Source organism: Brienomyrus brachyistius, chromosome 18, assembly GCF_023856365.1.
Source record: "Brienomyrus brachyistius isolate T26 chromosome 18, BBRACH_0.4, whole genome shotgun sequence".
Taxonomy (NCBI): Eukaryota; Metazoa; Chordata; class Actinopteri; order Osteoglossiformes; family Mormyridae; genus Brienomyrus; species Brienomyrus brachyistius.
In genome coordinates this window covers 4,778,156-4,793,383 of record NC_064550.1, presented here as the reverse complement: position 1 = coordinate 4,793,383, position 15,228 = coordinate 4,778,156, and the positions used below count along the sequence as shown (strand labels likewise).

General features: G+C 40.3%; 1 protein-coding gene across 1 annotated transcript; it reads right to left on the bottom strand.

Moving 5' to 3' along the window:
• Positions 1-7,228: 7,228 nt before the first annotated feature.
• Positions 7,229-11,702, bottom strand: LOC125712653 (RING finger protein 223-like). The gene is made up of 2 exons (XM_048982936.1): positions 11,384-11,702; positions 7,229-9,495 (listed from the first exon to the last, which is right to left on the bottom strand). The coding sequence occupies exon 2, from the start codon at positions 9,486-9,488 to the stop codon at positions 8,808-8,810; it is 681 nt and encodes a 226-aa protein (XP_048838893.1). The 5' UTR covers positions 9,489-9,495; positions 11,384-11,702; the 3' UTR covers positions 7,229-8,807.
• Between the last annotated feature and the right edge of the window lie 3,526 nt (positions 11,703-15,228).

Below are 15,228 nucleotides of genomic sequence, written 5' to 3'. Positions count from 1 at the left end.
TGTATTTTTTGAGGTGGTTTTGTCATTGATAAATGTAGGGTATACTAAAGATTGTTTATTGTGCAGGTGTTTGTTCATTTACTCTGTTCTGTAGTTTTCCTTGTCCTGACCAAGGAGGGCTGCTGATGATGGGGCAGTGAATTACTCTGGCCTCTTCTTGGGTGATATCCTCTGCTGTTTTTCCCTCTTGGATTAGAGGCTCATTTTGTGACAGCTCCTTTGACATTACAGTGAAAGGAATTTTTCTTTCTTCATATGATTTAATGTACTTTTTGGGAGTCAATGCTGTTGCACCCCGTATTTTCAGAACAGAACCGTTCAACAGAAAACCCCCTGGACGTTGCTGTAATTGGTTTTGGATAATGACACATTTTGTTTTTCATAACCAGTTTTCTACAGTTGAGTTGGTATCACATGATTTTTCATGTGATTCATCATTAGTCCTGTCCAAAGAGGTGTATACTGTAGTACTTATGTACTGACTGAGTGAGTCAATAAGCTGTGGACAGTGGTTACATTTTCCTGGCATTGAGTCAACTTCACACCCTGCTCCATTTTCAGCATTTTGGAGAATGCTGACCAAATGGTGAACCTTTCCTTAGCCGTATCTCTGCTTTTTTGATTCATCACATGCCTCATCAAGGTGTCCTAATTGGAGTGCAGACATCTACTCTCTAAATATCAGTTGCTTTCAGCAGGACTCTGAGATTATGTTTGTCTCCTTTTTGGCCATGAAGACCAAAAGGAGAAGTGATTCTCCTCAGTGCAGTTTTAACTTCTGTACGTGCTGTTGAATTTAAAAGCAGGCCAAAGGAGTAAAGGAAAAGTCTTTACCTTTATCTGGACTTTACCTTTGCAGCCTTCACATAAATCAGCTTCATCATTTTAGAAGATCTTGTGGATCCATCATCCAGCTGTATTGATACAACTAATCCTAATTTTAGTCTGCAAATCCAGTTAGGTTTGCATTCACACAAAATCATGATACACAAAGACGATCTGCTCCTAACCCAGTAATGAAGACGTTCTGAAGGTTAACAGATTTCACACACACTCGCATTCATGTTTTCCTGACATCCTGCCGTGTGTGATGTTATATTCTTGTTAGTAAGTTGGCCAGGCCTTAAGGCATCACGAGAGTTATTCTCAAATGCTGTTTTTATATCAAAACTTAACTTACAAAGTTCCAGAAGAAAGAAAACTATTTCTAATTAGTGGCTCCTGTAATATTACAGATTGTTATAAGAACTTGTTACTAGATCATTTGACCCTTGAAGTTTACACAGTCCAGTCAATGCCTATGTGGCAAGTTGCTGAGAAGCAAGTGTGAAAACTATAAAATAAAAAATATACAGATTATGTTTTAAAAAGGACGAGGTAGTCAATGAATGGTAAATTATGAGTAATACGATCTGGTGCACTTTAGCTGGTGCGTGTTTAGATGCTTGCAAGGGTGATCAGATACAGACATTAGTCTTATCTATAAGTAATAAAGGCATGAACTAATTTTAATTTCCTAGCACCATGTAAAACAACGTATATTTCTTTCTTGCGTATAAATTAATATCAAATATACTGATTATTCTTTTTGAATTCATGGGATTGTGTTCTTGGCTGAAGCTAGCCAGGGAAAGCTATATCCAACCACCTCAATTGTGATTCGCTTCAGGTAGGCTGACACCCGTGTTCCAGGAATGATAGCCAAAGTCCAGGAAGCCCTTCACACCCAGGCAGCTATTGTGCGATTCGATGCCATGGCAATCCAATCCATGCCACAGAAGCAACTAAAAGTGATTATTCATGTTATGAATACTGAAATCAGTCATATCCTTGTAAAACTCATAATTATTAACTGGCTTCTTTACTCTGTAGGTTCACCTTTTTGGAGACAGAACTCCTGCAATATATGCCATTGAGGAGTTTCTGTCATTGTATTCTTTATTATTATTTTTATTATTTTAAAATAATTGTTTTTTTTTTCTTTCTCTCTTCTGTCCTGTCTTTCCTTTCCGACAATTCGACATCACTCCGTTGTATGTTTTCTAAGTATTTAGGAATAACAATAATAATAATAAAAGTTTCTATTAATTTGTGGAATATTTAATATTTGTAATGTTTATCATATGATCTGTATATTTATAGCCAACATGAAAGGATGAACTCACTGGAGTTCATGAAAAAATAGAAGAGGTCGTACTAGCAGTTGAGGTCCTTCCATTAGTGGTGGCTGGGCTGAAGAAGCTGGTGGGGCTGAAGAATGCTTTAAGCAGACAGCAGATATTAGCCATGAGGGAAACCGTTTCTCGTGCTGTTTGCAAAGGTAATAACATCGCTCTCTCTCTCTCTCTCTCTCTCTCTCTCTCATTGGACATGTTAAGTGAGACTTCACACTCCCATTTCCGGGTCCTCCATTCACACAGGAAATTAACAATACACATACACCACATATCCATCCATCCATTTTCCAAACCACTTATCCTACTGGGTTGCAGGGGGTCCGGAGTCTATCCCGGAAGCGATGGGCACGAGGCAGGGAACAACCCAGGATGGGGGGCCAGCCCATCGCAGGGCACACTCACACACCATTCACTCACACATGCACACCTATGGGCAATTTAGCAATTCCAATTAGCCTCAGCATGTTTTTGGACTGTGGGGGGAAACCGGAGTACCCAGAGGAAACCCCACGACGATATGGGGAGAACATGCAAACTCCACACACATGTGACACAGGCGGAGACTCGAACCCGGGTCCCAGAGGTGTGAGGCAACAGTGCTAACCACTGCACCACCATGCCGCCCCCTACACCACATATATGATGCATAATTGGTGACAGAATAAAAACAGCATAATACTGTAACAATTTATGAGCTTACATTAGCTAACCTCTGATTTGCTCATTCAAACTTGTTGGCATAGATGTTGGGTTTTACATAATGCTTCCTGCTATGAATCCCCTATCATGTTTCGGTTGTCATTTTCTGTGCTACCTAGTTAAGATAAAACATACAGTATAAAGCAATCTAAGGTTTTTAGCTGGTTTTTAGGCAGCACGTAAATGAACCAAGAACAAAGCATTAAAGATGATGTTGAATAATTGCAAGAAACATCCTACAAAACCCAGTACCTATATCAGGGATACGTTTACCGGAGAATGCTAACGTTAGCTAGGTTAGCGGCTAACATTAGCACCCGCTGGCATGCCGGAAAATGTCACAGGGAAAACGGTAAAATGACAGCTGATGTTCCTTTTTGAATTCTGATCTATTTAAACAGCACGGGACACAGCACTGTGGCGTATTAAACAGGAGCGCCTTTGTTGGACCCGCAAACAGCTTTGTGACGTCACGACTAAACAAGTGGATACACACACACACACACACTGAAGATCAAAATTAGAGAACAATTACTAATTGATCATTGCTCAAAATTTGAAGGAATTACTGTTGTGGCTATACCATGCTACTAGAATCAGGGAAACTTTATTTTGCAGAAAACACAGTGATCAAAATTAGAACAGCAATGACTGTAGCATGAAGAAAGATTAAATTTTCTGTAGGTTACAACAGTCAAAAATTATTAATAAGTGTACAGGCCGTTGCTTTGAATGACTTCAGCACATCTGCGGGTGTCATTATTCTCTCACACAGTTAAAAAGTATGATTGTGGTCCACTCTTTTTGCAGTCTCCTCCATAGTTCAGTGACTGTGTTGGGTTTCTTTGCCGCAACTTTGTCGCCAAGAATTTTCCAGAGGTTTTCTATTGGGTTTAGAACAGGACTCTGGGCTGGCCATTTTATAATTTCAATGTTTTTACTTTCAAGGAACTGCTTCACCCATTTTGCTGTGTGACAGGGGGGCATTGTCCTGCATGAAAATTGCTGGCTGATTGGGTGATGAATGCAGGGAAGGAATGTTGTCAAAGAAGGTTCTGATAAACATTTGCATTCATTCTGCCATGTTGCTACTGTATATAAGAGGCGCATAGGTTGTAAGAGTGGACTATATGGACTAACTGTATATTTGCATTCTTCAGCTGATAAGATCACATTTTGACAAGAGAGATCTTAAACAATCAAGTTCTGAGTTTAAGATTAATTCCTTCAGGTTGTGTTCATTCTGTGCTCAGTGGGTGGTAGTATTGTTACATGGACTGCAAATTTAATTTCTGTTTAGGGATATTCAGATACATCCCCACATCAGTGCATCTTTAACTAGATTTGACACCTACCTTATTGTTTCACTGTCTATTTTGGACATTTTCTTTTTTTGCTGTAATTATCTGGAACATTAAAGCTCAGAGTAAAAAGTCCCATATTGAACATAATAATGTTCAATGGTCTCAATATGACAGTAGTTCTGCTGTTGTAACTACATTCTGGAACAGAAGGTGGCGATAATGCTCCATTAAGTTGGATGGCAACCACTAGCAAACAAGGAGAAGAAAGGGGAAGGAGATATCCAGTTCTTAATTGGCTAGAGTAAATTAGCCATTTGATATATTTCACAGGCAGGTCAGTATGAGTTTCCCAATGTTGGATCTATTTTTTGACATTATTATGGAGATGAAAAAACAAGGAGAGAGTCACCAAGACATTTCTTTATTTGTATGATCTAATGGCTTACAAAAAGGAAGCTCAGCAGCCAATATCAAAAGGCTTCGTGCTGATAGGAAGCTGACTAGGGCAACTGTCTCCCAAACTGTTCTGGAACTGGCAGTAGCCAAAAGTATTCAAGAGGTCAGTGTGAAAATGAGTGGACAGTAATTTGTTCTAATCATTATTGAACTCATGGATTTTCTGTGCTTGTGTAGATTTTCACTAGTGCGGGACATCCAGGAAGGTGTGTACCACCTGCATTGAAGGTTGTCACTGCGCCCCTGGTGTTAATCTTTAAAATGTGTTTATAAACTTAATTTAATAATGTCACCCATTTCTCTCAATTTTATGGAGCCTTGCTCATGACATAACCTTAAAAATGATATACATTGTTGCCATGGTTTAATATATCATGGAAACAAATAATAAAAAAAAAAACATGCTCACGATTTAACTAAAACGTAGAAGCTAATTAGTCCGGAGTATTAAGTATGGAGCCCCACTCATGACATAACTATAACCTGAGAGTCCTATTAAGTGGATGGACGCCTCAGATAATCTGAGGAGACACATTACTTTGTGACCAGCCACATGCATAGAACCTTTCTCTTTAACAGTCCCCAAAACTCCCTGTTGTCACAGGGTCACATGATGGATTGAAACCAATCAGACTTAAAGGAGCTCTATCCATTTGGTATTTTAATCTTAGAAAACTGATTCAGCACACTTCCTCAACTACTGTTGAGCATCGAAGATGTAGGACGTATCTCCCGTTCACTCCGCAAATTTGTGATAGCTTAAACTTTTCAACACAGTTTTCTTTACATAATTTAATTGGTGCTCAGTTGATTAAAGCACAGGGACAACCTCAGTTTATTTCTTTTTGTTATTTGGAACATCCATGGGAACTTTACGAACGAAAGCCAAGTTGAGTCGTGCAAGCCGTATGAAAGCCTTGCACTCAACAGAGCCCGGTTCACCACTGAGGGAGATGGCGGGTGATGATAGTGCATGCAACCTTGGCCAGTTACGAGTTACAGTATTGTATGTATGTTGGATGTACTGAAGTGAAATTTGAAGTAAAATAGGTTTGCTGTCGTTTGATTTGCATGCAGAGATTTCTTCAGTGAGAGAAGAGTTGAGACACTCCATTGAGCAGCAAAAACTTTGCTCCTATGACCAGCTTATCGCCGAACTCGAGCGAGCATCCACAAACCACAGTGACTCGTTAACCACACTAAACACTACGGTTTCCGTAATAAAGCTCAAGTTCAGTTGCAAATGGATAAATGTAAAGATCTGGAGGGAAGAGCGAGGAGGATCAACATAAGGCTGGTTGGGGTACCAGAGGGGGTCGAAGGTGCGTGCCTAACCAAGTTTGTCGCGCAATTGTTGAAGCGCTTGACCTGGATGAGGTGCCCCTGCTCAACTGCGTGAATCGCCCTTTCCGACCCAAACCTAATGATGATGAACAACCAAGGCCGTTTGTCATTAGAGTACATTTCTTTCATGTGAGGAATGATATTCTATGTTGGGCCAGAGAGAGTTCCTGCATGTTGCTTCTTCTTTATCGGGGTAAAATATTTATTTTACCGGACTATACATCAACAGTTGCCAAGAAACATGCTGCTTTTTCGGACGTTAAGTGTTGGCTGCTTTCATGCCTGGGGGTGAAGTATAGCTTAAGCATACACTGATCCACTTGTTTACGTAAACAATGCCAACTTAAATTGTCTAGTTTTTAGTTTTTTCTGAACAATGTTTTCTAGATTGCCTGACATGTCTACACACACACTTATCATGGGAGGCAACTTCAACTGCTGGCTTGATCTCTACATTAGATCGTTCTTTTTCTAAAACTGCTGTACCCTCAAAGTCTTCTAAAATTATCTTGTCCTTTATGGATGAGTTTTCTGTTTCCGATCCTTGGTGTTTCCTTAATCCATCCGGGAGACAATATTCCTACTTTTCACATGTCCAACATGCCTTCAGCCGTATCGATTATTTTCTCATAGATAACTGACTTCTCCATTCATTTCAGTCATGTGTGTAGAACTCTATCCTAATATCTGATCAGAACTGATTAGTACTGTATGTGAAGGAGCAAGATAGCCCACGTCCCCCCCCCCGGTGTCTTAATACACGGCTATTGTTTAACAAGGATTGACTTTTTTCTTTCTGTTAATAGGACTCCAGGTATTTCATCTTCTTTGGGAAACTTTGAAGACGTACATAGTGATGTACAAGAGGTGAAATTATTTCATATTGCAGTTTCAAGAATAAGCAAAGGAGAATTTACAAGAATTAAGCCAGTATATCGGTCAGCTTGATACGATTTATGCCTCCTGTCCGTTCCCAAACTTATATACTGTAAGGAGCGCCTTTCTCTTCAGGCAGAGTTTGATATCCTTTCTACTACTGAAGTTGAGGACCTGTTGCTTAAAGCTAAATGATCACATTATGAATACGGTGACAAGTCCAGCAAACTCACTTAGCTCATCAGTTACAGCAGGCCTCCTCCTCTCCTCAAATCTCTTGTGGCCTAACAACAGAACCTTTAGCTAAAAAAAAACACACCAGTTACAATGATTATCATGCACATTATTTATATATATATATTTAATCACCTGTTGATTATATTGTTGTAAATTTATTACAGTGAATGGTTTACTAGGAACTGTGCATCATTCATCCATTTTACTACTAATCCAGGACAGGATTACAGTGAACCTATCCCAGGATACATAGGGCACTTTGGAAGGGGTCTGAGCATATTACCCACCAACATACTAATGCACAATCAGGAGAATATATAAATGCTAAATGTACTAATATGATTTTATTTATTCACAATACCCCTAAGAATGGGGCCAAAATATAATGTACAGTACTCACACAAACAGTCATGATATGTTAATAAGGTCTCATACAGAAAGAAAAATCCTGTCCTGAATAAAAAAAACAACTCTAAATTTTCAGTCTCACAAATATGTAAAGTATTGTAAAACAGCATTTGAATTTGTAATGTGTAAAATGTATAGTGTTTTTTGAAATATTTTCATTCATGTGAGTTCTGGAAACTAGTGATGGACAAAATGACACTTCATGAACCATTTGCTGCGTTTATTGTCTCCACTAGATGGTGCTCTCCATTCAAAAACAGGTACAAAGCATGCCCCAAAGCAAACCAGGAGCACCATCCAGCAGGGGCAAAAAATAAAACAAATGGTTCACGAAGCGTCATTTACCCATCACTACTGAATAGCATTATTTTAACTACGTAGTTATAAAATGTACACAGTTCATAAAATGGGATGTGCCTGACCTTTCTGGAAACATATCAAAGGTCTTAACTAAATGCTGGTGTGCTCAGATAACTTTTTAGGAGTGTGTTTTTCATTATAACACTGTATGTCCTTAACACAGATTACATTACAAGTTTTTGTTTGGCTTTCTTCTCACATCAGCTTCTATTAGGAAGAGAGGAACTGATCATAAAAAACAAGCATAAAAGCAGTTTACCCACTGCTTCAGAAGATGTACATTACAAGCATAGGACTTGGACGGCTCACCTATGCTGTTTATGCTGAAACCAACCATTCCAGTGTAATTTTATGGTGAAACTGCATATTAAATTCTAAAGATGGGTGTATGTAAATGTGTTTTTTGAGACTGGCAAAATTGCTTCTGCAAATTCACAATGCAGAAATGAACATTTTGCAAGCAGTGTCATGTTCTTTCTGATTAAAGCAGCAACCTTAATCTCTATGTTTATACTTTCATCAGAAAACTCCTATATCAGCATCAGTCTTGGATCTTCTGATCACAGCCTTATCCATCCATCCATCCATCCATCCATCCATCCATCCATCCATTTTCCAAACCGCTTATCCTACTGGGTCGCGGGGGGTCCGGAGCCTATCCCGGAAGCAATGGGCACGAGGCAGGGACCAACCCAGGATGGGGGGCCAGCCCATTGCAGGGCACCAAAGCCTTATCGTGTAGGTAAAATGTTCATTTGGCCGAGCGGAGTCTCAACTCTCCAAGCCACATGATTCCATTCCCCAACAGATTTTTTCCTGAAGGAAAGGAGTCTTTACAGGTCCTTTATCCAAGGATTTTTGACAAAGGTGCCTGAGGTATCTGTGCCTGTCCTGCTGTTTATGTGTAAGCGTCACTGTCTGCATCGGTTTAATGTATAGGCATGCTTTACTCGCTTGGTTGGTGGAAAAGGGGTGGAGGCGTGAAACTGGAAATGGAGATGGCGGGAGTCTGGGCGACATCTCTGTCAGGTTGTAGACAAGTATAGGAGGATGCATTAAAAGCGCAGCGTAACTGCCAGAACAATATGCAGACCAGCGCTGCCATCAATAGTGTCAACAGCCCCAAACGTTTCCAGCCCTTCAATCTGATAATTTCCCCGAGGCTTCTTCTGCGAACCCGTGAAGGTCGGGGTGGACTTCGCTGTGGGCTGGCACCGATATCAACACAAATCCAGATAGAATGCCTACCAGCACTACCCATAGGGCACTGATAGCACAGTTGTTGACCCTCTAGCCAGACATGCTCGGGCCACCTCTGGTGGGTTGGCAGCCTGGCCAGCAGGTCGGGGCATGTGGGCAGGGCTGGGGGGCCAGCATCCGGAACGGGGGTGGGATGACGGCATAGTGGGCAGGTGATATCATCCTTCTTTAGGTGTAATGATACTGCCCGGAGACGTGACAGGCACTCCAGGCAGAAGACATGAGCGCAGTCGAGCTGCTTGGGTGTCTTGAAGACGTTGTCGTAAGTGCTGTAGCAGATGGAGCATTCAGGACGGGCTCCACAGTGCTCCAGATCTTCCTCCGTGGGTGGGGCTTGTGTGCTCCAGACCTGTAGGGACTGATCCATTCTAAAACTGGACACAAATAACTGGTTTTAGCCTTATATTCCACACACACACTAAATATTAAATAGAACAGGATTTGTAAATGCTCTAGCACAATAGTTTTCCATTTTTAGTACATTGCAAGTACATTATAAGTTTTGCTATACATAAATTGTACCCTCAAACAATTTGAATGTATTTTATCTAGCTCTAAATCTATTTTGGTGGTGTGTGGTTCTGAGGGTTAGAATGGAGTACACCTGTGATTGGAAAGTCGCCAGTCCAAGTCCTGTGGCCTGCAGAGTGATCGCAGCATTGGGCCCTTGAGTAAGGCTGTTAACTCCAATTGCTCCAGGGGTGCCGCATGCAGGCTGACATTGCACTATAATCGCCAAACTTGCTCTCTGCCAATAGGTGTTTGTGTGTCTCATGGAGAGCGAGCTGGCATAAGAGAAAACCCTATGCCGATATCACTGTTCCATTATACACTTAAGTACAGCAAGCTTACTACCTTCGCCCCACACCTGGGTGATGAGAGGAGCTAGTGAGGAAAGCTGAACAGACAATAGTGGCTTTGATTAATACCAGGAGACTGTGTCCTTCAGAGTCCCTCAAGGAGACCACACCTGTCTCAGGTTGGCCGTTTGTGACAGCCTTTCTCCTGCATATCCACTGCCAGACCTCATGGTAGTACTAGTAGTGATAGCTAGTTATACTGACTGTAGTGATAACTTTACTAAATATTATTGTTAACTAAGGTTCATATCTATAGGACATTGTGTCCTCTCTGCTGTACCATCTTGTTTTAAATATGGTTTATGTAACGCACAAGAAATAAAGATATGAAATGGGACTGTGGATACATTAAAAGATTAAAATGAATAAGTTATAATAAAATATACAGATGAATGTGCAAAAGCACAATGATAAAGCAGTCTGGGATGGAGAGGGTCTGCAATGTCTGTCAGGGTGCCAGTGTACTTCCATTTCAACATGAAATGGAATGTAAGTGAGCAGAATGATTTTTGATTCAGCCAGCATGAGCTGTTCAGTGATCTTACTGTCCTTTGGTTCAGCCTAAGTGTTCAGATTTAGGAGTCATTGCAAGCACTTCTGATTAATGGTCACTGAACAGTCACTGACGACAGCCCTTTCAAATGCCCAGTGACGATGACAACCAATGACAGAGTTAAACAACAATGCAGAGACAACAATAAGGTACAGTGACCATATACAGAGATAAGTAAACGTTATACAGGCAGTACCTCGATTACGAACGAGATCTGATGAAATTTGATGGTAAGTCGGAAAAATAATAATTATACTGTAATAAAAGTAACTACATACGATACTGTACTGTAACACTGATGAACTGCTGAAGCCGCGTAATGTTTTCATGAGTGTCTCAAAGTAGTGTGTATATTCAAGACGAGTTACTGTATTTAACGCAAATTTTTTATATAAATAGGCTATATGGCAGTCCGTCTGTAAGTACGAGTTGTCCTTTAAGTTGGACATTCTTAACTCAGGGACAGCCTGTGCAGCTACTGAATGGCCTGGCCTGCACTGTGAAATAATCTCTAGCAAAATATGGACCATCTTTTACTTATAAGTGCAAATACAGAAGATGGTACTGCACTGCTGTGAATGCAGGTGAATATCTGTATCGGCAGATTTCTTATTTTCTTAATATGACTGTTTTACAAGTTCCTAAATGTGATAATATAAACTTTTAAATTATTCAATGTACCAGATACATACCATTCAGTCACCAAGCACAAATTCTACGCCTCCGAGTTTCTGAATGTCTTATTTATAGATCTACATCCGTAAGCACATTTTTGAAAACGCTACGTTTGTTCTTGACAGCCCTTGGAGTCATTATCACAGAAGAGCAATAGAAGATGGACTTACATACCTGTTCACTGTATAGCATTGGATATTAAATTTGCAAATCTTTTATTTCCACGTATGCAATAGTTCCAGCTGCTATAATCCTTCAATTTAAGGCTGATCTTGGGGCCCTTCTGATGACTTGCAAATGAAGTCGTCTTTTTCCAGTGCCTTGAGTAATCCTCCAGGTAATACGAGTATAAAGGTGCGTTTAAAAACGGTAGAATAAGCGACGGTCCCTTTCCATTCAGTCTTTGTTCACAGTCCCAGTCTCACTTGACTTATCCTGTCTGCTGGCCTGTCAGCACTGTGTCTGTAATTGAATAATAACACGTCCAAAGAGGAGGGACATAGTCAAGGAGAAAGAAGGAGGGAAATACTTGTTCTCACTTATACACACAGGAGTATGTGCTCACTTTCAGACCTGGATAACTGTTCCTATTATTACCTCAGGATTCGAGAGAGAATTCTATTTTTGGATATGAAGAAATGTAGTTGAAGAAGGTGACATTCCTAGTACAAAGTGCAGCGCTAATTTTCATGTAATCAAGCATCAGTTAAGAATGAACAAAGCAACTCCACAAAAATCAGAATAGTACAGTCCCGCATTCAAGTAAACCGTGTGATTGTTTGTGACTTTGGTCTTAGGCTTGTAAGGACTAAAAAATCCAAGCCAAATTGTTATTTTTTTAACATATATATTGTAGCTCTGCCTATACTTCATATGGTTCTCCACAAAAAAAAGCAATTTGGAAACATCAACTCACCTGAGCAGTTTCTCCATGTGGAAAGCTATCGATGTCCCAGACACATACAGGAGAATGTAGCTGAATCTCCAAGATTAAACTAGAAATCTAGACAACTGCTGAAGTACAGTTACATGAAATGCAGTATTGAACCTGTGCTGGGAATGCCTTTGACTAGGAGATTTACTTAGTGGGTTTAGTGGGAAATTAGTGTGTTTATGTATACTGTCAAAAAAAGTTTTGTTCCCGAAGGTAGAAACAACATGAATCTACCCCAAATGGTACAAAAATGTACCTCAGAGTCTGTGTCTGCACCTTAAAAGGTACGTTTCACTACAGCTAGGGCACAAATGGCAGACCACTGTGACAAGTAACTGCACCTTCAACGGTAAAAGTTGGTACTTTTTTCTGATAGTATAGTTATTAACTAGTTTTGAATTCTGGTTTCAGTGTGTAACTGTTAAAATTATTCAAGATTCCCACTTCTTCGGCACTCTTTGTTGGAGGACAAAAAATAATGGACAGAAATAACAGATGTGAGAGCTTTTACACGGTGTGGTTAAATGCCGTCCTTGGAAATGTGACCTTATTTGTATGTGGGTCTGTGTTGTGGGACAGGATTCAGACCTTCACTGTTTAACATCCCACAATTGCTTACAGGGGCAGAAAGTCGTCCTGTTATATAGTGAACTTGTTTACATCCCTCATAGCCCAGATGCATCATAAGCTTTATCTTGTTTGTGTTCTACAGCACAGTTTCACGTGGCAGAAAAAAAGGTTGTTTACAGTTTGAACGCGATAGAAATATTATTACAGTTTTTACGTTCTGGCTGCATTCCCCAGTTTATGATGTGCATGTGCTTGCAGATGCCGAGAGAAACAAACTTATTATCTCGTCTCGGCTTTCCAACAGGCAAATGCCACTTTTAGTACCTGTCATTCAAAGGTACAGTTATTCAATAACCAAACACCCTTCTAAAAGACTAACTGGGAAAAACATTAACTGGAAACAAGGAAATAGAACAGTACAGTAAGTGGCAGAATGGGCATTTTTGAAGGAAGGGATGGGTCATTGATTTCTATCTGCTGGTCTTCATGGGGTCTATCTCTTAATTTAGCTGTAATGGTTGTTTGAACTATAAATCTTACTTACCAAGTGAGTCAGTTCCCTCTTAGGAATGTGTTACTACTGTATAGAGCTTTTCAGAAAATGTTTCTATGAATTAAATAATTAAATTTAGAGTCTTTGGAGTGACACACCTCTTTGGCAGCTTCATTGCAGTATAATATTCATTATTATTCATTTTCCATACCTGCTTGTCGCATGCAGGGTCATGGGGGCCTAATCTCTATTCTGGAAGCTATGGGTATAAGGCAGGGAACAACCCAGGATGGGACACCAGCCTATTACAGGGCGTGTGCACACACACACAAACGCACACACAAACACACACGTATGCCCATGTAGAGTATACCTATTCTTATGGGGCCCGCTCATTCACTTCTATGGGAAAAATGCTATGCTATGTCAACCTTAACCCCCACCCACCCCTAACCATAACCATAAGTAACCAAACAAAATTCAAGAGTTTTTGCATTTTTAGTTTTTTCATTGTAGTCACTAAGAGTTTTCCATTATGGGGACCAGGAAACCAGTTCCCATAAGGGAAATAAAAACAGATATTTATCACGTTATGGGGACATTGTGTCCCCATAAGGATAGGTATACCCGCTCACACAGACACACACACGCACATTCACACACAAACACGAACATACACACATGCACACACACACACACACACAATTCACACCTACAGGTAATTTGGCAAGTCCAGTTCACCTTAGCATATCTTTGGACTGTGAGCGGAAACCGAAGGAAACCTCATGACCACATGGGAAGAACATGCAAACTCCATGGTCTCCAGAATTGTGACGCAGACGTGCAGAACAAGGTACCGCTGTGCTGCACTGTGGTATAATAATGGAGGTCAGACCAATACAAGAAACCTTGCATACAGCTCTTATCACACATTATCTATACAATCCTGAGAAAGGTCTCCGGCATTTTTTTTTCGAAGACAAACATGAGCAAGCATTCTGGTATTGTAAAGCCTCTGAACCCAAAGCCTCACCTACTGTAAAAACATGCTTTTGATGTGAAGGAGAAATGAAATGCATTACACAGGTCTACAAAAATACATTTTTCAGGTGCCAAGGTTTTTTGAATGGATTTAGGGTATTTTGTAGGTGCTGAATTCAAAAATCCCATTACTTCTGCTGAATTGGTTGTAGTTTCTGAGATAATGGACATCCGTGAAAATAACGCATCCCCCCAGTGCGACTTGTGTGTGATAACAAATGCAATAGCTTTTGATCTGGCTTTTGACTCTTTAACAGTGTCTTAGGTAATGAAATATCCCAGATAATTATTTTGTATTTCAGTTTGTGGGCCTGCAGTGCTGTAAAAGCGACTTTTTAAGCCAGAATTCAACTGTGAATTTGGAAAGAGGAAAATGTGAATTGAGGAAAGAAGTCGGCTACAGTGCAGTATAAGTTTGTCAACCCAGTCTTGGTTTATACCCAAAAAGTTCTGTCTTGATAAGTATATAAATACGTGTAAAAATGATGACTTCATCAAGAAGAGCCTGCATCAGCAGTCCTGATGTATTCTGTGGGGAGTACATGGCTGAAAAACAACTAAATGCGTAATTGCTTCAAGTACATTTGTAGATCATTCCCTGGACTGAGCATGGAAAAACTAAAAGCTGGAATCTTCGCTGGTCCTCAGATCCGTAAACTCATCAATGATTCCAATTTTACCAAATGCATGAATGACGCTGAGGTTTCGGCCTGGAAGAGTTTTGTCTCTGTCGTGAAGAACTACTTGGGTAATCACAGAGCAGACAATTATGAAGAATTGGTGCAAGATATGCTTGCTAACTTCAGAAATTTGTGAGTTAATATGAACATGAAGATGGCTCTCCATAGCCATTTAAACAGATTTCCAGATAACCTTGGAGTTATCACTTCAGTGAGGATCAAGGCAAGAGGTTCCACCAGGATACGAAGGTGATGGAGGAGCGATATCAAGGCAGATGGGACATGCACATGATGGCAGACT

Coding starts and splice junctions, on each gene's coding strand:
- LOC125712653 (XM_048982936.1), bottom strand. CDS start 9,488: ATGGATCAGTCCCTACAGGTCTGGAGCACACAAGCCCCACCCACGGAG.